Below are 23,864 nucleotides of genomic sequence, written 5' to 3' on the forward strand. Positions count from 1 at the left end.
AAAACTGTAACTAAGACACTGTATCACACTTCTGAGTACCTGCACCAACAATACACCTTAGGTCCTGCTCCACAGTCCTGAGTACCCCCACACCATACACTGAGAAACTGCTCTACACATGTGAGTATCTGATTCCTATAATTGAGCACCTGTACTGTGTGTCTGAGGACCCACCCAAAGACACCTGAGGCTCTGCTGCACACATCTGAGTACTTGAATCCACACACCATACTTGAGTCCCTGCTTCATATGCCTGAATACTTGCACTGCACACCTGAAAGCCTACCCAAAACCTGCACTACACTCCTGAGTTTCTGTATCACATATCTGAATACCTTCACTACATGCCTGAAAAACCTACCTGTTCCACATGCCTTCACATGAGAATGGAATGCCTTGATTACACTTGTGTGAGCTTGTACCATACATCTGGGAGTGTACCACACCCAAGAATGAAGTACCTGTGCCACATATCTGGGTGTGTCTGTGCCATAACCTTGAGTAGAGTACCTGCTAGGGCCCAGTGCTGTTATTAGGAAGGCTTAAGCTTGGATTCTTGACCTGAGCTGGGTATGATTTGGCTGGGTTGCTTTCAGAAATTCAAAATGGCCTGTAGTTAGGGTTCCACCTGAGGGAGGCACAGTGGTAAGTGAACTGGGGTCTGTTTGTGGAGTGGGGACTTTGCTGTTCTTTCAAAGGCCAGGAAGGAAGTGGCTCATGGTATATAGGAGGGCCAATAGCAAGGCAGGTGCCTACCTTAAGAGAATCAGTGCTCTGTGCCTCTAGTACACCAAATTGCCCAGCACAGACTCCAGCCCTTAGCAGAGAAAGCAAGGACGCCTGCTGTAGGAAAACCACTGAGCTGAAGAATGTTTATCTTCTATGCCCCCATGGGTTTGCTCAGCTGGCCACATGGGGGCAGTACAGTCACATCACAGCCGGGCCCTGCCCATCCAGGACACTTGCAGAAGGAACAGAAGCTCTAGGGCTGGCTAAAGAGTGGGTGTCTAGAGGGAGTTTTCTGCGGGTTTGTGTCCTTTGCTACTTCCTTCTTGTTCATTCAGAACTGATTGTTAGGAAGTGGTGAATGGATAGCTGATGAGGAAAGCATGAGTGAGGAGCTGGCCATGGTGTGGACAAAGCCCTGCTAAGGAAGAGGCAGCCTTAGAAAGGAAAGACCAGGATATCCACCCTCCACCCATGCTGACCCATCATATGAGCAGTATACACATGATTAAACACTATATAACTTTGCATGGTAAGAAATTTCTTGAGATCCTGGAGCTGTCACTCAAATTCAAACCAGAGGATCCTACATGAAGAATGGTTAAGGTTGTCTGACCCTCCAGATGAGATAGTGACTACTCTGGTGACAAGAAGTAGATCTTGAGTCTTAACCTATAACCATTTTTACTAATAGTAGGAAATGTATCTTTCCCTCCCCTCTCCTCATTGTAAAGATTGGGAATACCATCAGGTCCCCAAGAACAAACTAGCCCCTAGTCTGTGTCTTATGAGAAGAAATTTCTTTTAAAACACCATACCCATGACCTTTGGAAAGTTACTTGTTCCTTTCACGTCCCAGCAGCTTACTAAAAGATCTCCCCTTTCTTCTGTCAGGGACAGCCTGTTCTCCCATGATCAATGCTGTCCCCCATTTTCTTGAGAAGATTCTGATGAAGCTTTACCTTGAGGTTGGGGAGATGGCTCAGTGAATAAAGTGCTTGCTATCCATGATGAAGACTTGAATTTTGGATTCTCAACATTCACATAAAAAGCTATATGTGGTGGTGCAGGACTCCAAATGCTAAGAGGAAAAAACAGGAAGATCCCCAAGGCTCACTGACCATCCAGTCAAACCAACCAGTGAACTTCAGGTTCACTGAGAGAAAATAAGAGGTGGAGAATAAGAGGAAGAAACTTTATGTCAACTTCTGGCCTCCATATGCACACACATAGGTGTGCATCCCCACACACTTATGTGCACATACATACACACCACACAAACAAAAGTACCCCTATAGTCTTTCAGCCAGGTAAGGACTTCCCTGCCCCTATACATGTGAGCAGGTACAGTGTAGTTTCAGGATAAGGGAATGTGGGGGTACATCCTGGAGGATGGGGCCTCCAGGGTAATGAATGTGGGATTTGTGCTACCTGTTGTGGGCTCAGTACCCAGGATGCCTCTGCCCTAGTTCTCTTTTGTGGCTCCACATCCTCAGACAACCCAAACAAACTAGGCTTCCCTGCCAACCTAGAAGGAGCTAGGAGTGAGGCTTCCTGTTACAACATTCTCACAGCCTGACGGTGTGCTGGTTGAGGGCCAGTGCCGAATTACTTGGCTTCTTCTTTCCAATTTGAATACAGCTTGTGCTAATGAGTGTGCTGGGAAAACCGCAAGAGAATTTGATAGATGTCTGATTCTCCAACCAGAAGCTTCAGGAAGCTGACATTATGCCTCTAGCAGTTGGAACATCCATACTAAAATACAGCAGTGCAAATGCTGAGTCCTGCAGCTCCATGTTCAGCATCTGGAGCTCTTTTTGGCATTATTTGTGCTCTAGTAGCTTTGGATAGCCCTGCACTTCCAGATCTGTTTGCCTGTGGCACATGTGACCCACTCATCTATAGCTTTCTTTAGTAAATGTTCCACATTTCTGACATCTCCAGGAGTCTGCTACTCCACTACAATTTAGACTTTCCCACCCTAGGATGGATTCTTAGGACCTCCTTGTGGGGAATTAGGAAAAAAAAGGTTGAAGAAGACAGTCATAAGAGAGAAGCTTGATACTAAGTGACTGCTGTGAAGAGAGCAGCCTATGACTGTGCAGGGTCCTGACCTGGCATCAGAGGTCTTATTACTTTTCTATGGCTGTGAAGAGACACCATGACCAAGATGACTTATAAATGAAAGCATTTAATTGGGGGCTTGCCTACAGTTTTCAAAAGGTGAGTCCATGATCATCATGGCAGAAAGCATGGCAGCAGGCAGGCATAGCACTGGAACAGAAGCGGAGAGTTTACATCTTGCAGAAGGTGTAGGCAGCGAGAGAAAGCGATTTGGTAATGGTATGGGTTTTTGAAATCTCAACGCCCACCCCAAGTGACACACCTCTGACAAAGCCACACATCCTAATCCTGCCCAAAAAGCTCTGCCAACTGTGGACTAAGCATTCAAATATAGGAGTCTATGGGGCCATTTCCTTTTCTTTTTAAATTATATTAATTTATTTATTTTACATCCTGACCACAGGTTCCCTCCCCCTCCTCTCCTCCCATTCCCTCTCCTTCTCCTTCCCTCTATCTCCATCTACTCCTCTCTGTTTCTGTTCAGAAAGGGGCAGGCTTCCCATGAGTATCAACAAGGCATGGCATACCAAGTTGCGGTAGGACTAAGCACCTCCCCTTGTATTAAGGCAGGGCAAGGCGACTCAGTATAGGGTTCCCAAAAGCCAGCCAAAGCATTAGGGACAGGCCCTGCTCCCACTGTTAGGAGTACCACAAGTAGACCAAGCTACACAACTGTCACATATATGTAGAGGGCCTAGGTCAGTCCCATGCAGCCTCCCTGATTGTCAGCTTAGACTCTGTGAGCTCCTAGGAGCCCAGGTTAGTTGTTTCTGTGGGTTTTCTTGTGATGTCCTTGACCCTTCTGTCTCCTACAGTCCTTCCTCCCTCTCTTCAGCAGGATTCTCCTAGCTCAGCCTAATGTTTGACTGTGGGTCTCTATATCTTTTCCATCAATTACTGGATGAAGGCTCTCTGATGACAATGGGGATAGTCACCAATCTATGAGTATAGCAGAATATCATTAGGCATCATTATGTTGACTTTTTTTTTGGCCAGTTGTGTTTCATTCTATCCCAGTTCTCTGGGCCATCCAGCCTCTGGGTCCTGGCACTCCAGGCAGTGTTGGGGTGGGCTCATTCTTGTGACATGGGTCCCAGGCTGGACCAGTCATTGTTTGGCCACTCTATGGGGGCCATTTTCATTCAAACCATCACAGAGAGTAAAGCACAGTCCTGTCTGCCCAGTTTAGAAGGGTATGAATGAGAGAGGCCAGAGGCAGTTGAAGTCAACTACCACCAAAGCTCAGACATAGAAAAAGCAGTTTTGCTCTTCTGCACTTCCAAATGCCTCTGTCAGGTCTAAGAGCTAGATTTGGCCTTGGGTACCTTCCAGTGGCCATCATCCTCTGGGTGGTGTGGCAGCAACTCTCTGGAACTGCCACACCCAGAGCAGAGTTCCTAGAGCTGGCTGTGGTACCTGGGGTTCTTTATATTCCCAAGCCCTCAGCCATACTCAACCCCCCACATACAGAGTCAGAGGACAGGAAGTGGTTGGATAAAATGGAATGGAACCCAATAGGCAAAAATCTGAATGGGGGCAGCTCAGTGCCTGGCATCTCTGATTCCAGTTAGGGGTCCTGACTGGAGAGAGGACATGGAAGAGTTCTGGAGCAGAAGGCTCCCGATAGTGTCTTTTTTGCAAGGCGGAAAGAAGATGCTGTGGTTGGGGAATGGTCCATTTGAATTTTGACCATTGTGGTAAGGGGCGGGTGGTCATATCTTCCAGGATACAGGGACCTTGGACAGCCATATGAATGGAAGTTGCAAATGTAGACTAGTTCCTATGTCCAGGAAACACTGCTGAGGAGACCAGAGTCACCTTGATGTGGAATACCCTAAGAGTCCAACAAGGCTCCTAATATGGGGTGCTCTGTCTTCTGTGCCCTTGACTTTAAAGGTGGTACTTTCTTTTGAAGGGTCATCTTTACAGGACTTGAGACTGTGAGAACAATATGAGGAACATCTGAGATTGACGACCTATACCTCTGAAGGTATCAAGGACCAAGGGTTCTGCTGTACCTGGATAGAACAATTCTCAACTACCATGCCAGTCCAGGAATCAATAGTGAAGAGTCCCCTTCCTGTTGATTCTGAGGGGACAAGGTAAGTGTGGTGGGACTTGTATTTGTCTTGCAATATAGAGGTTACCTTCCCTTAAGGAGGAGTGAAGCTCTTTCTAGAAAGTTCTAAAGGTCCTGAAAGGGACAGCAAAGCCCAAATTCTTAGGGTACCTATGGATGCCAGTTCCCCCATCACCAGGCTGTGCACAGCAGAACCTCTCTCCTCTGCTTCTCAGATGCCACCACCACTTCATTATACTTACAGTTTTGTTTTCTCCAGATTACCAAACACACTGCATGCCTGTTAACAAAGCTATACAAGAATCACAAACGTCTTGAAAATTTCAAAGAAGAAAAGCAAGTTTACAGTAACCTCAGTTCTAGCAAACCAAAATTTTTTTTTTTTTTTGATTTTTCGAGACAGGGTTTCTCTGTGTAGCTTTGCGCCTTTCCTGGATCTCGCTCTGTAGACCAGGCTGGCCTCAAACTTACCAAGATCTGCCTGGCTCTGCCTCCCGAGTGCTGGGATTAAAGGCGTGCGCCACCACCGCCCAGTGCAAACCAAATTTTTCTATGCATAGTTTACATTACAAAAACAGATCAAGATATAATTAATGATTAAAAAACATGGTAGTGTAGCTGCACATTGTTTGATGCCCAAACTCTATATAAATACCTCAATATAAATATAAATATATTAAATAAATATACTCAATATAAATTGTTACCCAGTCACTATTCCTGAGCCTATTTTGTCTGTCAGGCAGAGATGTTTATAGAATAGAGAACAGAATACACCCTACCCCCATGTCCCCAGATTTACTGGTGGAACTCACAAACTAGAAGGTGTCAGCTGTTCAGTTTCAGAGCTGTGCATGGAAAAATCAAGGTACTTTTCATCTCTGTCCCTTGTGTCTCACAAGATTCTCTCTAGGGAAGGGAATGCCTTCTGTCCAAACAGCCAGTGCAGAGTCGGGAGCAAGCAAGGGTAACCAGGGAATCTTAGCCAATGGACAGTGACATTAAGGTGTGTCCGAGGAGCTGAAAACATGGGCAGAGTCAAAACAGGACTGGCTGCCTAGGTGGAAGGCAGAGATGAGGACTGTAACATGAAGGGCACACTGCCCACGTGGAGAACTCCAGGGACTCCATGAAAGGTATCTTGTGCTTATTAGCAGGAGTCCTGATACCTAGGCCTGGTGGGACAGTAGAACAGGTCGGTTTAGGGATGAACCTATCCATCATGTGGTGTCCTGAAAAGCTTCAGATGAGAATGTCGCCCAAAAGACCACAAAGTGCCTAATACATCTATCTCATTAGGTAAATTCTGTGTCAGAAAGTAACAAACTACTATTTTATTCTTTGCAAAGTATAAAAATACTGTATCTTTAATCTTTTTGATTCTCCAAACAACTCCATCGAGCACGTGAGGAGGGTCACCCTAAATCCAGATTACCTATTCTGATCTCACCCTCTGGCCCTGGGGGCCAAGGAGTCCCAACCCACAACTCTACAAAACGGGGGAGACCACCTGGACCGCCTCAGGCCCAGGTGGGATTTGGTGCACAAACTGGAGGCTTGCTCTGGGAATTCGAGAGGCCCAGAGTAAGACAACATGTGGGCACGAAGACCTCGGAGGATCGCGGGGACTCGAAGGGCACACGGTGCTATCCTATCCAGGCACTCAGACCTGGGGACTCCAGATACTCAAAGGGCAGGCAAGAATGAAAATGTGCGTGCGCCCCCTGCCGCTTTTCCCTTGCTCCTGCCGCTCCGGGCGGGGCAGGGCGGCTCGCGTGCCGGGGTGGGGCTTTCCTTCTCTAGTCTTGAGGCCAGGTCCCTGAGATGAGAGAGCTGACAGCTCCTGGCCTCTGCGGCTCCCTCAGCGGGCGCGCCTGATCTTCCGCGCCCCGCCTGTCCCGGGTAAGTGCTCCTGGGCTCCAAGGGATCTTTGGTCTTTGCCTCTGCAGTACCCACTCTGAGACTGTCCTGCTTGGTCCGGGGCCCCTTCTTCCACTCATTCTTGCGTCTGGAGGGCCCAGAAATGCTGAAAGTAGTGGACACTCCAGGGGCGTCTCGTTTGACACCCGAATCTTTGAGGGAAGCCAGTCAGGTCCCACAGTTTGAGGACCTCAATTTCCCCAACTCGGGTATCCTGTCCCCAACCCCCTTCACTCTTGCAATGCAAATGAGCATATACCTGTCCCGCGTTAGGGAGTTCTTTGCCCTGGACCTAATATCTTTTAGAAGTTTTTTGCAGATGCTGGCAAGGGGCGCCCCACAGTCCACCTCATCCATCCCCAGGACTGGGGCACCACAGGCACAGCCAGAGGAAGTGGCACCGCCAGCCCCTTCATGGAGATCAGAGGGCAGTAACCTGGGACTCACTCTGGAGGGAATTCCACCATTCCAGGAATTCACCAGTTAGTGGCTCCAGAAATATTTGTCCCCTCCAATCTTGAGTGGCAGAAAATTCCAGAGTGTGGCTTTTTAAAGAAAGGGACGGGAGCCTTGGTATTGTTGGAAATCTGAATGACACAAACCCTGAAGTCCTCAGCCCCTGTGTTGCTGCTGTTAATCCCATTGGAGATGACTATAGCCCCCCATCCCTCCGCACTTCAGGGAGTCTCGGGGAGGAGGTCCAGGCTCTGCACAGTTCTGGCACATGGGTCTCTCTACAAAAGCTCTGTTTTGCGGCTGGTTCCAGGGTTTGGGTTCATGGGATCTTTCTAGCTGTGCCTACCCCTTGTCCGGCGTGGGAGGTGTAGCTTGGCTTCTCAGGACTGTATCCAGCTAAACTTAAAGGCTCTGCTCCAGGAGAAGCTTGTGTGTGCGTCTTGGGGATTATACCCCATAGCTTAGGGTACTGGACAGTGTAATTGGACTTTTTCTAGTCTGGTCAGACCCATAGTAGGAGACACTCTAGGCCTCAGAGCCTGGTTCACTTTTGCCCATCACGGGAGCTGGCCTGCCTTGGTTATGAGACCCTGCTGCAGTATGCAGTGGCTGTCTTTGTTATGGTCAGGTGCTGATTATTCCAGACTGGGCTCCGTGTTCAGTTTAATGAAGTAGCCCCATGAGGTGTCTGTTGCCAACCATCTTATTGAAGAAGGTATGGGAATAGACAATTTGCCTGCGTCTTAGCAGGATGGGCAGTGTTTGTGTTCAAAACAAGTATGTCCTTTCCACCCTGCTTTCCCAGTAGCTGAACATGGTATCAAGGTTATCATGAGTACAAGACTAGAAAGAAGACTGAAATATTGCTACCATGCACACAGGGAACTGTTTTTTATTTCTACTTTCCACTTATCTGTTATATAAAATGAACAGCTGTTACTTTTGCCTGAGAAATTTGGTCAACTCATGTCTCAGTGAGTAGAAGGTCCACAGGCCTGACAGAGGGCAGGCCCTGCTGTCAGAATAGAGCTTTCCTATGAAGAACACTCACATGTCTGCTGCCCATGGCCCCATGGCTCAGCTCAGGCTACCAAAAAGACCCTGTTCTGGGTCACCAAGAGTCCACTGTGGAGGGTCTCTCCAACCAGTCTTCATTGAAGAGATGTCCCCTACCTGCTTCTTAAGTATGGGGAGGAGATGTAGTTGGCCACAAGGAACATTTGTGTGAAGTTGGTCTGATCCTATAGAGAAGGGTACACAGCATTTGGTAAAATAGAGCAGTCAGCTGCAGTGAAGCTAACACTGTGCTGGGGACATGGGCAGAGACCAAGGTACAAGACAAAACTCAAAGCAGTTGTTTGGAAAGACTTGTAGATGCCAGCAAGTTGTTTCTTGCTCCTCTTGCTGTAGGAGCATAGAGCAGGATTTATCAACTCTTGATGCTCTTTGCAATAACCTGCATTTTAGGACTGTTGCTCACATTTTAGTGGAGACATCTAGGAACGTATCTTAGGCTACAGTGATCACCAAAAAGTGGCTGTTTATGAGGCTAGACAGGCTCATGACACTCACAGATTGTAGGCCTTGTTGCAGTTCCTGCTGTATGAGGTAGGAGAGTAAAGATGGTTCACAGTGGCCTTCTGCTGTGGCCTCTGGGCTCCTACATGTCATTGGTTGTCCCCTATCCAAACTTTCTAGTTCTCTTCCTGCCCTGAGACTCATTTGGCCATGAGGTTGGTCAAGCTTGTGGTGCTGGGGCTTCGGTTGTTCTAGGATGTAAGAGTAATCCCCTTCCTTTGCTTTATTTGACCTGGAGGGTGGTCCAGTGGGTAGTGTGTGTGTGTGTAGCCCTCTGAGGGTTTCAGGAAGCATCTCTGGCCTGTTCTCTGGGGCCAGGCCTGGGTGTGGCTTGGAAGTTTCCTGTCTGAGTTGAAAATCCTTTGCAGACCCAGTGAGATGGCTTTACATGCTGGCCTCTAGCCACTGCTTACCCAACCTGGTTTCTTAGAGAATTCAACTGACTAGGCATGTGGCTGGACATAGGCTGAGGCCAGCATCTCACAGACCTTCCTGGGAAGGTGGGCCTTCTGAATGTCTTTTCACACCCTCATCCCTTCCCAGGGGTATCTGTTGTGCTCATAGCCACTGCTCACCACCATCTACCTATCCATCCAAACCCTCCTGCTCCCCCATCCTCACTTCCTTAGGTGTCTTTCCAGTCAGCCTGAAGATTTTCCTCTGACCTCATCACTCCTGCAGCTTCCTGCTCCCTCCTACTGTTGTTAAGTTGTAGTAGTTTCTAGGCCTATATGTGATACAACTTGCCAGTGTTTTCTGCCATTCTGTGCATTGTCCTTTTACTTTCTTTTTAAATTAAAAAATGTTTTATTTTGTATTTTGTGTGGATGAGTGTTTTGTCTACAGTTATTTATGAGCACCACATGCATGCCTACTGATAGTTGTGAGCTACCATGTGGGTATTGGAAACCAAACTCAGGTCCTCTGCAAGAACAACAAATGCTCTTAACCACTGAATCATCTCTCTAGCACCTCCTTTTACTTTCTTGCTAGTGTACTGTGAGACAAAAATTTTGTTTTGGTGAAATCCAATTTGTCCTCTATTTTTTTGTTTTTTACTTGTGCTTTTAATGCCAAAACTAAGAATATTGTCACATTTAAGGACATGAAGGCTTATATTATTTTTGTTTGTTATAATCCTTATGTTTCTGAGAGTGTTGAAGCTTTAGCTATTAAATTTAGGTCTTTAATGAATATTGAGTGATTTTTTTCAAGTAGTGTGTGGTAGGGGTCAGTCTCATGCTTTAGCATGTGGATATTCATTTGTCACAATACTAGTTGTTGAAGAGACTGTGTCTTCCTCATTGGGTAAGTTTGGAACTAGAGCTGAAAGTCAGCTGACCACAGTATAACCATTCTTGTGCCTCATGTTCTCTCTTCTTGAAACATAAAAATCCACTTATTAATGTATTTATGCTCTACATGGGGCCTTGGTATATAGCTGAGGCTGACCTTGGTCAGTATCCTTCTACCTTAGCATCTCCAGTGCTGGGGTTACAGATGTGCATGGCCAGGCTAGCTTCTCTATCTTTCTAAAATCAGATTCCCTGGAGTTGGAACTCACCTGATGTGGTTTCTGGGAACCAAACTCGGGTCTTCTGCAAGAGCAGTAAGCACTCCTAACCACTGTGCTGTTGCTGTGGCTCCTTCTGTACCCTATTAAAGAAATGTTTAAGCCTTTTACAAAGGTGGGAAGAACTGTACAGTGAACCCACTTTGCTTATGAACCAGCACAGGTGGCTAATTATCAGTATTGGCAGACATGGCTTCATTTGAGCCTTATTCTGCCAACCAAGCCATCTAGACTCCACTTTCCTCCCAGTTATGTAGAAGTGAATCCTTTGCATGCTCTGTGTGTGTTTCTAGAACATGTATATTTGTATGATCATTTCTTATTTTGACTTAATTTTCAACTTGAATTTGATTAACTTTAATATTAAATATTAACTGTAACTGTAACAACTGTAAAGGTGCCAAGGGTACTCAGAAGAGTACCCTGGTGTAGCGGGATAATACCTAAGGAGGTTCCTTTCACAGAGATGGAATTCAAGCCTTTTGGGAGAAATGATTCAACCCTCCAGGTGGCAGAGGAAGTTGCTGAGTTTTCTAGCCTCTGTAGCGCTAAGCAACAGCTAAGAGAAAAATTAGTTCCAGAAACAAAAAATGACCCTTTGTCTTCCAAGGTCCCTCTGGTGCTCTCTCCTAGCAGGTATAAAATCATATTCACTCTAAAAAGAAGTACTCCAAGGACTCAATATCTTCATGTAGAGCAGGCAAAGGTGACTTGGAGCCCAGACACAGCAGGTGGAGAGCCAGGGCTGTTCCCAGTATTTCTATACCACCTTGTGGACAGTTCCTTCCATGATGACTTTTGGTGTACACATCTCATAAATCTTACAATATACCATCATTATTGTTGTTTAAATGATCAACTATTGTTTTATTTCTTTAGTTTTAAAGGTGAGTGTGTGTGTGTGTGTGTGTGTGTGTGTGTGTGTGTGTGTGTGTGCGCACGCGCGCGCGTGCATGCACATGTGTGCACCAGCCAACAGAGGCCATAAGAAGACATTGCATCCCTTGGAACTGGGATTATAGGTGGTTATGAGCTTCCTGACATGGGTACTGGGAACTGAACTCTGGTCCTCTGAAAGATCAGCAAGCTTTCTTAAGTACTAATCCACCTCTCTAGCACCTCATTTCAAAAATTAAAACAAAGTTTTTGAAAGGCATTTTTACCATATGTAGAATTCTAAGTTCTAGCATCTTTTCTTTAAATGCTTTAACTTGGCTGTTTCCGGATCTTTCTGCTTGTGTTCTCTCTAATGAGGAATCCGATGCTGTCCTTTATTGTTGTGTCTTGCTGTGTCAAATACTGTAGTATTTGGATTTTAAAATTATTCTATTTGTCACTGATTGTGAGCAATTTAGAAATGAAGCAATTTGGATACTTCGGTGTACTCTTCCTCACATTTTTTTGTGCTTGGGATTCACTGAGGCTCTTGGATCTGTAGTTTGTAGTTTTCATTATATTAACTTCTTTTCTAGTATCCCTTTAACCTTTCCTGTTCTTTAGAAGCCCACTTACACATATCAAGATCTTAGAAATATCTATTTAATTTTTACTTAGGTGTTAATTTAAATATCATTGCTCTAAAAAATTACTAAATTCCATTGGTTTATTGCCAGGATATTGTTGTATGATTGACTTTTGTATATTGTACTTTTACTCTTTGACATTGCTTAACTTAATAGTTAATTGTATGAAGGTTTTTGTTTGTTTGTTTTGAGACAGAGTCTCACTACATAACTTTGGCTTGCCTAGACCTTGCTATGCAGACTAGGCTGACCTTGAACTCATAGAGATCTGCCTGCCTCTGCTTCCCGGGTGCTGGGGTTAAAGGCATGTGCCACCAAACCCAGATTGTAGGAGGTTTTTCAAAAGTTATTTTTTTCTTTTTAGAGAGATTTTCTATATGTATCATCACATTGCCTGTGACAAGATGAAGTCTGAATTCTTCCTTTCCAAGTTTTATGACTTTTATTTATTTTTATTACCTTATTTCTCTGGCTAATCTACAATGTGATGCATGATAGGAGTTGAGAAACACAACGTATATGCTTGTTCCTGGTTGTGGGGGAAGAGTGGGTCTTTCACCATTAGGTTGGATGTTAGCTGTAGGCTTTTTGGAGATGTTCTTCACAGAGTTCCTTACATTCATTCCCTTCTACCCATAGTTTTAGGTGAGCTTTTTAGTGATCATAATTGGATTTGGGCTTTGTCAGATGATGTTTTGTAGGTATTAAGATGATCATATTTTTCTTTAGTTTATTAATATTAATATAATGAATTGCAGTGATTAATTCTTAAGAATAAAAAGCCCCACTGAATCCTTTGGATAAATTCCATTGAGGCCTGGTGTATTTTGTATTGCTAGATTGTGTGCTAATATTTAATTGAGGGTTTCTGTATCTATGTTCACAAAGGATACTAATTTATAATTTTCTTATTTTGTATTGTCTTTACTTTGATAGCAGAGCAGGGCTGAACTCACACATGAGCACTGTTTAGTTTTTCTACCAAAAGCAATGGAGTTGGTCTTACTTATATTTTAAATTAGTGGACTGTATCAGGGAAGCTTTTTGGGCTTGAGTTTTCTTTATTGAGATACAGAATTATCTAGGTTATTTATTTTTCTTGAGTGCGTTTTAATAGTTTGTGCCCTTGAAGGAATTGCTCCATTTCATTTAAATTGTTGAATTTATGAGGGAAATTATTTACCCTAATGTACTTGGCAAAATGTCACAGACTGCAGATTAAAGAGCAGACCTCCATTTTTCACAGTTCTGGAAAATGGGCATTGAAAAACAAGATGCTATTCAATTCAGATTCTGGTGAGAGTATATTCCTGGCTGGTGGATAGCCTTGTTTTCCTTGTGTCTTCACAAAGTGCTGAGAGAAAGAGCCCGAGTGCCTTTTGTCCTTTTACGAAGAACACGACTCTGTGGAACTACAGGACACATCCAATGACCTCACTTCCTTAGTCACCTCCATTCATGCCCTATGTCCCTGTGGAGAGTTGCAACTTTAACAGATGAATCTTGGGGGACACAGTTCAGTTCACAGCAGTATTCTCTTATAGCCTTCCCAATGTCTGTGGGATCTGTGGTAATGTCCTCTCTCATTTCTCATTCTGATAGTCTGATGCTTTTTATATTTCTAATCATTCTGGATAAAGATTTGCCAATTTTGTTGATCTTTTAAGAACCAACTGTTAGTTTCATTAATTTTTCTTCATTTTTATGTTTTAACTTTCATACCTTCTCTGCCTTGTTTTTATCCTGCTTGATTTAGGTTTATTTTCTGTTCTAGTTACTTCAGTTAAAAGCTTAGATTATTTATTTGATACTTTTTTATTTTTTCTAACAAGCACTTTCTGCTCTGTTTCACAAAGTTCAATATGTTTGTATTTTCATTTTCATTCATTTCCAAATATTTTTTAAAATTATGAGTTCCTTGCTTTCCAAATATTTGGAAGTTTTCCAGATGTTTTTCTAGTTTAATTCCACTATATCAGAAAACACACTTTGTATGATATCTGTCATTTTAGATTTATTAAGGATTACATAAATCTTAAAGAAAAGTCTGTCTTGGTATATGTTCCATGTGCACAGGACTAGCATGTATTCTGGTGGTGCTGAAGGATATGTTTGTAGCTCAGCTCTCCTGAGTTACAGTCAGCTATCATTTGTGAATTCTGTGTCTATACTGATGTCCTATTTAGTTGTTCTATTGATCACTGAGAGAAGCTTATCAGTACATGTGATAAACCATTTTCTTAATTGTGTTAGTTGTTGGGTTCATGCACATTTAGGATTACCACGTTTTCTTAGAAGATTGTCAACTTTGTTAGTTTTTCTTTGTCCCTAGTGACATTCTTTTGTTTTATGCCTTGCATGCTACTCCAGGTGTGTGATTAGTGTTTGCATGGGAGATTCATTCTATGAATTTTTTTCCTCTGTCTGCCTCTCTTAATTCTCAAAGGAGATCAATCATATAGTTTTGACATTTTCACTGTCACTTCCAGGCATAGAAATGGTACCTTTTCCAGATAATACACACATGAGGTCAAATCAGGGCTACCCATCAGGCTACTGGGGCAGGGGAGATACAACAGGGGTCTAAGGGAATTTGTGAAGGCTCAGATGTCCTCACTACTAGAAATATCAAGATTATATGACATGAAAGAGGGTACTTATATTTGATGAGGGGATGTGAATTTGCAAACTTTGAAGTGCAGGTCCTGCAATGCTTCAGTGACTTCTGTGGGTGGCATAAGAATATGTTTAGCACCACAGGACACTGTTCGCTGGGCTGGAGGTGGCTGAACATGAGTGACCATAGTGGAAGTCCAGCACATAGGATTAGGAAGAAATAATACACAAGAGTGGGGGGGGGACTGTTAACCCTGTGGGCCTGTGGGTGCAGGAGGGACTGCTCAGATACAGGTGGTGTGGATTTGAAAGCAGCACCTTCTTGAGGCTCAGTAACATGCACCCTGCTCCACCACCTATGTAACAACTCTGCTCAGAGTAAAACTGTGAGAGGACCTCACAGGCTGCCACCTGGTTTTCCTAGTGCTGTAATAGTATGCACTCCAACCTGCAGGCCTACCTGCATGAGGGCCAGTGGTCCTTGACTGACCTTCCTGCTTTGGGGTCACTATAGTAGGCACATGTGGGGATATCGCATGGGGTTTCTTCATGTGATTGACTCAATGTTCCCTTTCTCTTTTAGGACCAAAGATGATGATTCCATCAGGAGAGTGTACATATGCTGGTAGGAAGAGAAGGAAACCCATTCAGAAGCGGTAGAGTATCATGCTCTCCTTCCTGATATCCATGGGGAATGAGGGACATACTGTGCCTTCCTGAGGAGAGGGAATTTTATAGGCAAACATAGTGTAAGGTAGGCTTTGGAGAACCTTCCTGGTAGGCATGGTCATGCTGGCCTTTAGGTCTCATGCAAGTGTGACCTGTCACTGGCTTTTTTTTTTTTTGGCAGGCAAGCTTACTTTTCTGACCTGGACACAAAGCACTGGCTGGAATTGGTGGAGGTCTCATCTGGTTGAGGGATATATCACTAGTATGTTTGAAACCTTTGTTCTCTTCAGCAATTCTGTCTGTGCAAAGTGTCCCAGGATTTGGTCCTCACACTCCAAATGACAGAGGCTCTTTGGGGTGCATTCTCTCCAACTAAGGGTCTCTGAAGGTATAGAGATGAGGGGACCCAGGGCTCAAACCCATGTCCCTCAGGGATACAAACATCCTTGTCTGTTGTCTTTCTGCCTGTCCTGGGCTTAATCTGTAGCCCTCAGAGTGGTCAAAGTGAGAGGTGTGTGGTGGTTCCTGCAAAACCAGGGTTTAGAACATTTTCCAGGAAATCAGCTGAGCAACAGCTTCCACAAAAGGCCCACAGGCTGCCTCTGGCCCCTGGTATAGAAGAATCTGCTATGTGCATCACCAGATGGGGCTGTGGCTGTGCGTGCGTGCATGCGTGCGTGAATGTGTATGTGTGTGAGAGAGAGAGAGACAGAGACAGAGAGACAGACAGAGACAGAGAGACAGACAGAGACAAAGACAGAGACAGAGAGAGAAGTGATAGGTGTTCTGGATATGTGATATAGCTGTGTGTATGATGCAGCTGTATGTGAGAAAGAATGTGGATGGAGCACCCATCAGTAGTTTTTTCTAGGTGTGCTCTCTTTGTATGTGACAGAGCTACCCCTGCTGACCTCCAGGGCTACAAGATCCTGTGTAAATTTAAGATCCTGTGGACCCAAGAACTGACAAGAAGCTGAGGTTACCCTGAGTAAGTGGTTGTTTGGAGATTGGAGCCACCAAACAGTAGGGCTTGAGGTAGGCTTGGATATAGGTGTTTGGTAAAAGGAGTAGTGCTGGGGGAAAAGCTTAGTGAACTGAAGAGAAGACATAAAGCCCATGAGAGCAGGAATAGAAATGTGCTCTTCTATGACAGAGATTTAGATTTGTTTATATAACATTTATCATATAAATAAGAAAAGAAAACAACTTTGTCACTCAGCTGAAACAGTGGTATCTGGTGGGTAGTATAGAAGAGGAAGTTGGGCTGAGTTTCCTTGTCTTCATAATATTTTTATTCCAATGCAAAAGTGAGGCCATGTTGAGGTATTAAATACTTACATTTTATTTTATTTCATTTGTTTTTGAGACAGAGTCTCACCATGTCTGGCCCAGAATTCACTCTATATACCAGACTGGCCTTGAACTCACAGAGATCTGCCTTAGCAATCTCCCGATTGCTAAGATTAAAGGCAAACACACCGTATCCAGCTAACATTTTGATTTATAGATGCTTTTGAAAAGATAGAAAGCTTACCTGGCTCACAACTCAGTGTGGTGGTATTGTGTTCCCCCAAATATTGTGTATCCTAATAAATTTATCTGGGGTCAGAGAACAGACAGCCACTAGATACAGAGGCTAGAAAATGGTGGCACTCACGCCTTTAATCCTAGCATTCCAGAGATAGAAATCCCTCTGGATCTCTGTGAGTTCAAGGCCACATTGGAAATAGCCAAGCATGGTGACACATGCCTTTAATCCCAAAAAGCCAGCCTTTAATCCCAGGGAGTGGTGGTAGAAAGCAGAAAGATATATGAGGCGTAAGGACCAGAAACTAGAGGCATTTGGCTGGTTAAGCATTTGGCCTGGTTAAGCTTTCAGGCTTCTAGCAGCAGTTCAGCTGAGACCCATTCTGGATGAAGACACAGAAGCTTCCAGTCTGAGGAAACAGGACCAGCTGAGAAGTTGGCCAGGTGAGGTTAGCTGTGGCTTGTTCTGTCTCTCTGATCTACCAGCATTGACCCCAATAACTGGCCTCGGGTTTGATTTTATTAATAAGAACAGTTAAGATTCATGCTTCATCTGGCGCCCAACGTTCGTGGTATGAATTCATGAAAAAGGTGCTTGTGGGCCCCAGCTCAGGCCTGAGCTACACTCAGCCGGTTGTGGTGGTGCATGCTGGTTGGATTTACTGAAGGAGGCAGAGGATCCCGAATTTGAGGCCAGCCTTGGAGGCTTGCTAAGGAAAAGCTTCAGCCCAAACCTAGCCACAAACAGTGGTGGGACCATGGAGGCAGCGGCGGCTGCTCCACGTTGCTGGCTACTTCTCATCACGTTGGTGACTGCGGTGATGTTGCTACCTGGGACAAAGGGTTTACTGCTGCTGGTTCAGAGAAGAATTGCCAGGACCATCGTGTTACAAGAAAGCATCGGCAAAGGTCAGTTTGGAAAAGTTTGGCAAGACAAATGGTGGGGAGAAATTGCTGTGAAGATTTTCTGTTCTAGGGAAGAATGTTCATGGTTCTGAGAGACAGACATTTATCAGACTGTGATTACTCCAAACCACAGAGAAGGCACACACAAAAAAAGTTTGCAGTGAACCATGACCACGCCTAACAGCAACTTTAAAATCTTCAAAAAGAAGATGGGACTCCACAAAGATGATTCTACATGGACTATGATAAAGCCATTAAGCCGATTAACACCATGGAAAAATCGACTTTGGACTACAAACTGGTCAGGACAATTTTGAGATGACTAGCTGAGATGATCCAGCCTGACAGACTACTAGAGCAAGGACTTATGACAAGCCCTGAACTTTCCTTTTGTGCAGAGACTGGACAAATGATACAGGACTTGACAATTAACCCCAAAATTTTCTTTTCAGGATTCCCTAAAGATGTCTTCGCCCCTAGAAAGCAAAAAGAAAAAGAGAATAAGATATGAGATAGATCATTGAATCTGCTCTGAGAAATAAGATAAAGAAATAATAGGATAAATAGGTAGATCACTGAATCTACACTGAAGAAAAAGGGGAAGATATAAAAATGACAAAAGGTAGACTACTGAATGTATTATGAAAAGAAAAAAGAGAGAATATGGATATGATAAGATAAAAAGGGAGATTATGGAATCTACTTTTAAAAAGGAACTACTTGTTTTAAATAAGATAAGTAATGAAAATTTTTTGGTCTGAGTTTATCAGATGTTACTGGACTGGACATTGTTAATATATATATAATGGAATTTTTTATTTGAATCTGTCAAATGTTAATGGACTAGACATCATTAATGTAATTTTTGACTGTATATTTTGTATATACTTATTAGATAGTTTTTCTTGTATTAGTTACAAGCTTTTTTAATTTTAGACAAAAAGAGAGGAAATGTGGTGGTATTGTGTTCCCCAAAATATTGTGCACCCTAATAAATTTATCTGGGATCAGAGAACAGACAGCCACTAGATACAGAGGCTAGAAAATGGTGGCACTCACGCCTTTAATCCTAGCATTCCAGAGATAGAAATCCCTCTGGATCTCTGTGAGTTCAAGGCCACATTGGAAATAGCCAAGCATGGTGACACATGCCTTTAATCCCAAAAAGCCAGCCTTTAATCCCAGGGAGTGGTGGTAGAAAGCAGAAAGATATATGAGGCGTGAGGACCAGAAACTAGAGGCATTTGGCTGGTTAAGCATTTGGCCTGGTTAAGCTTTCAGGCTTCTAGCAGCACAGTTCAGCTGAGACCCATTCTGGATGAGGACTCAGAGGCCTCCAGTCTGAGGAAACAAGACCAGCTGAAGATCCGGCGAGGTGAGATAGCTGTGGCTTATTCTGATTCTCTGACCTTCCAGCATTCACCCCAATAACTGGCCTCGGGTTTGATTTTATTAATAAGACTCTCTAAGATTCATGCTACAACTCAGGGACTGTCTCCACACCTTGTCCTCTCTCAGGAAGCATCTGATTTTAGCATTGTCTGTGAATGCTTCCTGAGATGTCCTTGCTGTGTATATTTTTTCTCTTTCTATATGTACTCATGTTGTATACATACTTGCACACCTCAGAGTCTATGGCATAGACTGCACCTTCCCTGCCACATAGTCTGAGTATATGAAGTGTGTTCTATACAAGGGTATTATCTCGGTCCTTTGCTGTCCATTAAGCTCTGTGTTCTCCAGCTGCAACATAGATCTGACATGCAGCATGCATGTCATCAGTCAAGACCCACCTTTATCCAGGGAGCTTTAGGGATGTGGGTAAATGACATGTCACCTGCCATGCTATAAGTGGCAAGTAATTTGTAAGAGTGTTCATTCAGCTATCAAAATGCTTTTCTTCACAACCCTAGGTGTTACCTAGTAGCTATGGGTATTTCTAAGTCCATAACTTTCTCCCAGGAGTGAATGCCTGGTGTCACCAGCAGCATGTTTGGTGTTTCACATCTCATCCTCTAGGACCCCTGAATCTTTACCAGGGACAGTGTCTTCATCACATGACAATGTGGAAGTTGTTGTTTTTTTGTTTTTTGTTTGTTTTTGGTTTTTTTTTTTGAGCCAGAGTTTCTTTGTTTAGTTTTGGCACCTGTCCTGGATCTCACTCTGTAGACCAGGCTGGCCTCGAACTCACAGAGATCCACCTGGCTCTGTCTCCTGAGTGCTGGGATTAAAAGCGTGCACCACCACCTCCCAGCTGACAATGTGGAAATTGTGAGACTCAAGTCCCTGATTCTTTTTATCTGTTTTTTTCTTCCCCCCTAAAATAGATGTGTGTGTGTGTGTGTGTGTGTGTGTGTGTGTGTGTGTGTGTGTGTGTAAGCCAGAGGACAACTTATGGAAGTCACTTCCATTCTTCCATTATATAGGTCCCAGGGATCAAATTCAGGCCACTGGGCTTGGCATCAAGTATCTTAACCAACTGAGCTGTCTCACTGTCCCATATCTGCTTTTTCTTTACTGGAGTGTAATTGAAGTACAAGTGTTTCAAGTGAACTGACAAAGTTTACAGGATGATCATCTTTTGCACATGAAATCATCAGCAAGTCAAGGTTTCAAACGTTCTGCCACTCCAAAAGTCTCCTTTTGAACTTCAGTTGTCCCCACCACCTCTGTCCCCAGGCAGCCTCTGCTCTACTGCCTGTCACTGTGGAGTTTGTACTTCCTGTGTCTTGTGTAATGGAATTACAGTCTTTGGAGCTTTTGACTTGCATAATGACTCTGGGATTCCTCTGAGTTTGTGCACCAATAACTTATTCCTTTATTGCTTAGCTATTCTCTGCTGTGGAGATATTCCAAGTTTGGTGGATACCTGGATTGGTCCCTGTTTGGGGGATGTTGAAGATTCTGTGGATATTCTACAGCAATTCTTTGAGAGTTAGGTACTTCTGTTCTTCTTGGGTAAACACCTAGAGGGGCAGTTGCTACATAACAATGTGATTATCTTTCCCAGAAACCTTCAGGCCATTCTCTAAAGTCGTTGCATCCTCTTATGTTCTAGCTACAGTGAAACAGGACATGGGCCCCTCCATATTCTCTCCAGTGCTTCCATTGCCAATTTTTAGTTCTAGCCACTTTCATGGGTTGGTAGAATCTCAGGGTTGATCTGTATTGACTTAAGAATTCATGAGGTTGGGTGTTTATTTGTGGGCTTGCTTTTCATCTATACAGCTTCTGTGGTAAAACATTCAGATAATTTGCCTATTTTCATTTTAGGTTGTCTCATTATGTCATGAGAGTTCTTTATATACTCTAGATACAAGTGCCTGTGATTATTTTCTTTCAATCTTTGATAACTTTTTCATTTTGTTAATACTGGTTTTCAAAGGATATTTTGGAGGCTGAGGAGATGGCTTATTGGGCGAAGTGCTTTCTGCTAGCCATGAGAACATGACTCTAGCTCCCTAGCACCGACATAAATACTGGTCATGGCAATATCCATCTATAATCCCAGAGCTGAAGGCAGGGACACAGGTAGATCCCAGAGGCTTTCTGGCCAGGCAGTCTAGCCCAAACAGCAAGCTTCAGGCTCAGCAAAAGGTTTTGTCACAAAAATTAAGGTGGAGAAGTCTGATATTAATCTCTGACTTCCTCTTACATGCATACCAGCTTATAAACAGGCACACACACACACACACACACACACACACACACACACACACACACACGAACAAATACACACATCTGTACATTCAGAAGACATTTTAAGCTAAACATAGTGGTATACCTATAATTCCTATACTCAGGAGGCTGAAGCAGGGTCATGAGTATGAGATCAGCCTAGATTAGTTACATAATGAGACTCTGTCTCAAAGAAAAGTAATCTAAAGAACTTTTGATGAAGACAAGTTTATTGTGTATGTGTTCTAAGAGGCCTATGACTACCCCAAAGTCTGGAAGATTCTTGTACATATTTTCCTGTAAAGTTTCATATTCGATTTTACATTTGGGTCTATGATTCATTTAGAGTTCATCTTGAGGTACTGTGTGAGGTAAGTGCTGGAATTTACTGTTTTTATGGATACCCAGTGGACCCAGCAGCCCTTGAGTTGCCTTAGTGTATTGGACTAGTTAATTGACTTGATGAAGAATGTGTGGGTCTGTTTATTGCTTCTCTATTCTTTTCCACTGATTTGTATTTCTGATTTCCCTAACACTAATCCATCTTAAATGTTGGAGCTTTATGGAAGGCTTAAAATCAGGAGGTAAGTCCTCTTGGTGTGTTCTTTTTAATTGACTATTCTAGGTCCTTTTCTTTCCATGTAAACATGAGAATTAACTTTATAATCATATTAAGATCTCTGTTGGAGTTTTTGTGGAAATGGTCTTGAATCTGTAGATCAGTTTGAGGAAGAGTTACATCTTAACAATATTTTGTTTTCTGACCTATGAACATGGTGTGCCTTTCCGTTTACTCAAGTTCATTGTATTTTTATCAGTGATACTTTATTGTTTTGTCTGTGTGTTCTGGATATCTCTTGTTAAGTTAATCCACAAGTACTCTGTATTGTTGGTGTTAAGGGCTCCTTTGTGACTTTGTCCAGTGGAGCTGACTAACTACTTTTTACCTCTTGCTACTCTGTGTTGCTGGTCATGTTGGGTGAGCCACTACTCCTCACTTCTTGCTGTTTCTCTACCTGGAGTCAGTGGGAATTCTACCCTGGCCTCCACATTTGCCTTGGATTTGAACTCACCACAAGCCCAGAGGACTGTTTGCTTTCTAGATGGATTGTCCCTCCTGATCATCTATCCTTTCTCAGGTTGCCATCTGCTTCATGGAGCTCATATTGAGAAGTAGAGTGCAGAGTATAGATCGCAGTGAGGGTGTCTTGGTGTCCTGAGAGCCAGAGGAGGAAAGCAAAGTGTACTGTGATCTTGGCACAACTACTCTTTTGCTGGACAGTGCACCACCCTGAGCCTGATAGAGAGGCTTGGAGTGTAAGGACCCAACTTATTGCAGGCAGCACCTTTCACATGCTCTGTATAGAAAGACCTGATGGTCAGGGCTGGAGCTAGTGCAGGCACCACTCTGCATAAAGAGACAAGGACACCTCTGCCTTAGCTCTAGATAGAGGTTAGAAGTAAGCTGGGCTTATGACTTAGGGAACCCCTGCTCAGCTGAGGACTTCCCAGGACACTGAAGTAACTGGAGTTGGGGAGCATGAATAGGAAGACACATGTCTGAGGCTGAGTAGGTCCTTGGGTGGGCTATGATACAGATGACAGATCTTATCTCTGAGCACACAACCCCATGTGGACCCATCACCCAGGTAGAGACACTGCTTTGGACCCTAAATATCACTTCCAAGTGCCTATATATGTCCCAGCTCACCCTGATTTTTCTGTCTCCCTCTCACTACTCAACACCTCCATGGTTCTCTTTCACTCTCTAACCCCACCCCATCTGCTCATTAGATGGCCCCTTTATTTTGTGGGGAGTCCTCAGGTATCTGTCATTCATAGTGTGGAGTCCTTGCCAGCTTGTGCTAGGCCTTCTGTGCCAGTCTATTTCAGTTTTGGCTGGCAATTTAAAATAACACTGGAGGTAGACAGATAACTAAGGACAACCATAGGGAAGAAAAAAATGTTTACAAATCATGTATCAGATGAAGGCCTAATATAGATATATATATATAAAACTCTTATAACTCAAAACCAAAAGGCAGCCTAATTAAAAATGTCAAAGGACTGGGTAGCCATTTCTCAAAGAAGATATATAAGTGAACAAGCACAGGAGAAGTTTCACAGTGTGATAAATCACTAGGGAAGTGCAAATCAGAGCCACAAGGAAATACTACATATCCACTGACTACAATAAAAATGGAACTGAACAAGTGTAAACAAGCATGTGGGGAAATTGGTGAGTCTGTGAAATGGTGCAGATGTGTAGAATGCAGCCTGGTGGTTCCTCAAAATAGTAAGCACAGAATTACACAGATCCAGCAATTCTGGTCCCATGTGTTCAAGCAAAGTCTTCTGAGTGAATGCTCAGAGCAGCTATATTCACAATGACCATAAATGAAAAACTACCAGATTTGTTAGTTGGTGAAAGATCAATAAAGTGTGGTCCATTTATATGCTTGAATATTATTCAGCCATAAAAAAGAAT

The 23,864-nt window shown here is 43.6% G+C and overlaps 1 protein-coding gene across 1 annotated transcript in view; it reads left to right on the plus strand.

The window, feature by feature from the left end:
- Positions 1–15,187: 15,187 nt before the first annotated feature.
- The window catches only part of Ahrr (aryl hydrocarbon receptor repressor), an 86,832-nt gene continuing 78,155 nt past the window's right edge, over positions 15,188–23,864 (plus strand). Inside the window, exon 1 of the mRNA XM_052742785.1 lies at positions 15,188–15,252. Coding sequence (XP_052598745.1) covers positions 15,188–15,252 — 65 coding nt within the window. The remainder of the gene's footprint in view (positions 15,253–23,864) is intronic.

The sequence above is a fragment of the Peromyscus californicus genome, unplaced genomic scaffold, assembly GCF_007827085.1.
Source record: "Peromyscus californicus insignis strain IS unplaced genomic scaffold, ASM782708v3 Scaffold_18__1_contigs__length_77618521, whole genome shotgun sequence".
Lineage (NCBI taxonomy): Eukaryota > Metazoa > Chordata > Mammalia > Rodentia > Cricetidae > Peromyscus > Peromyscus californicus.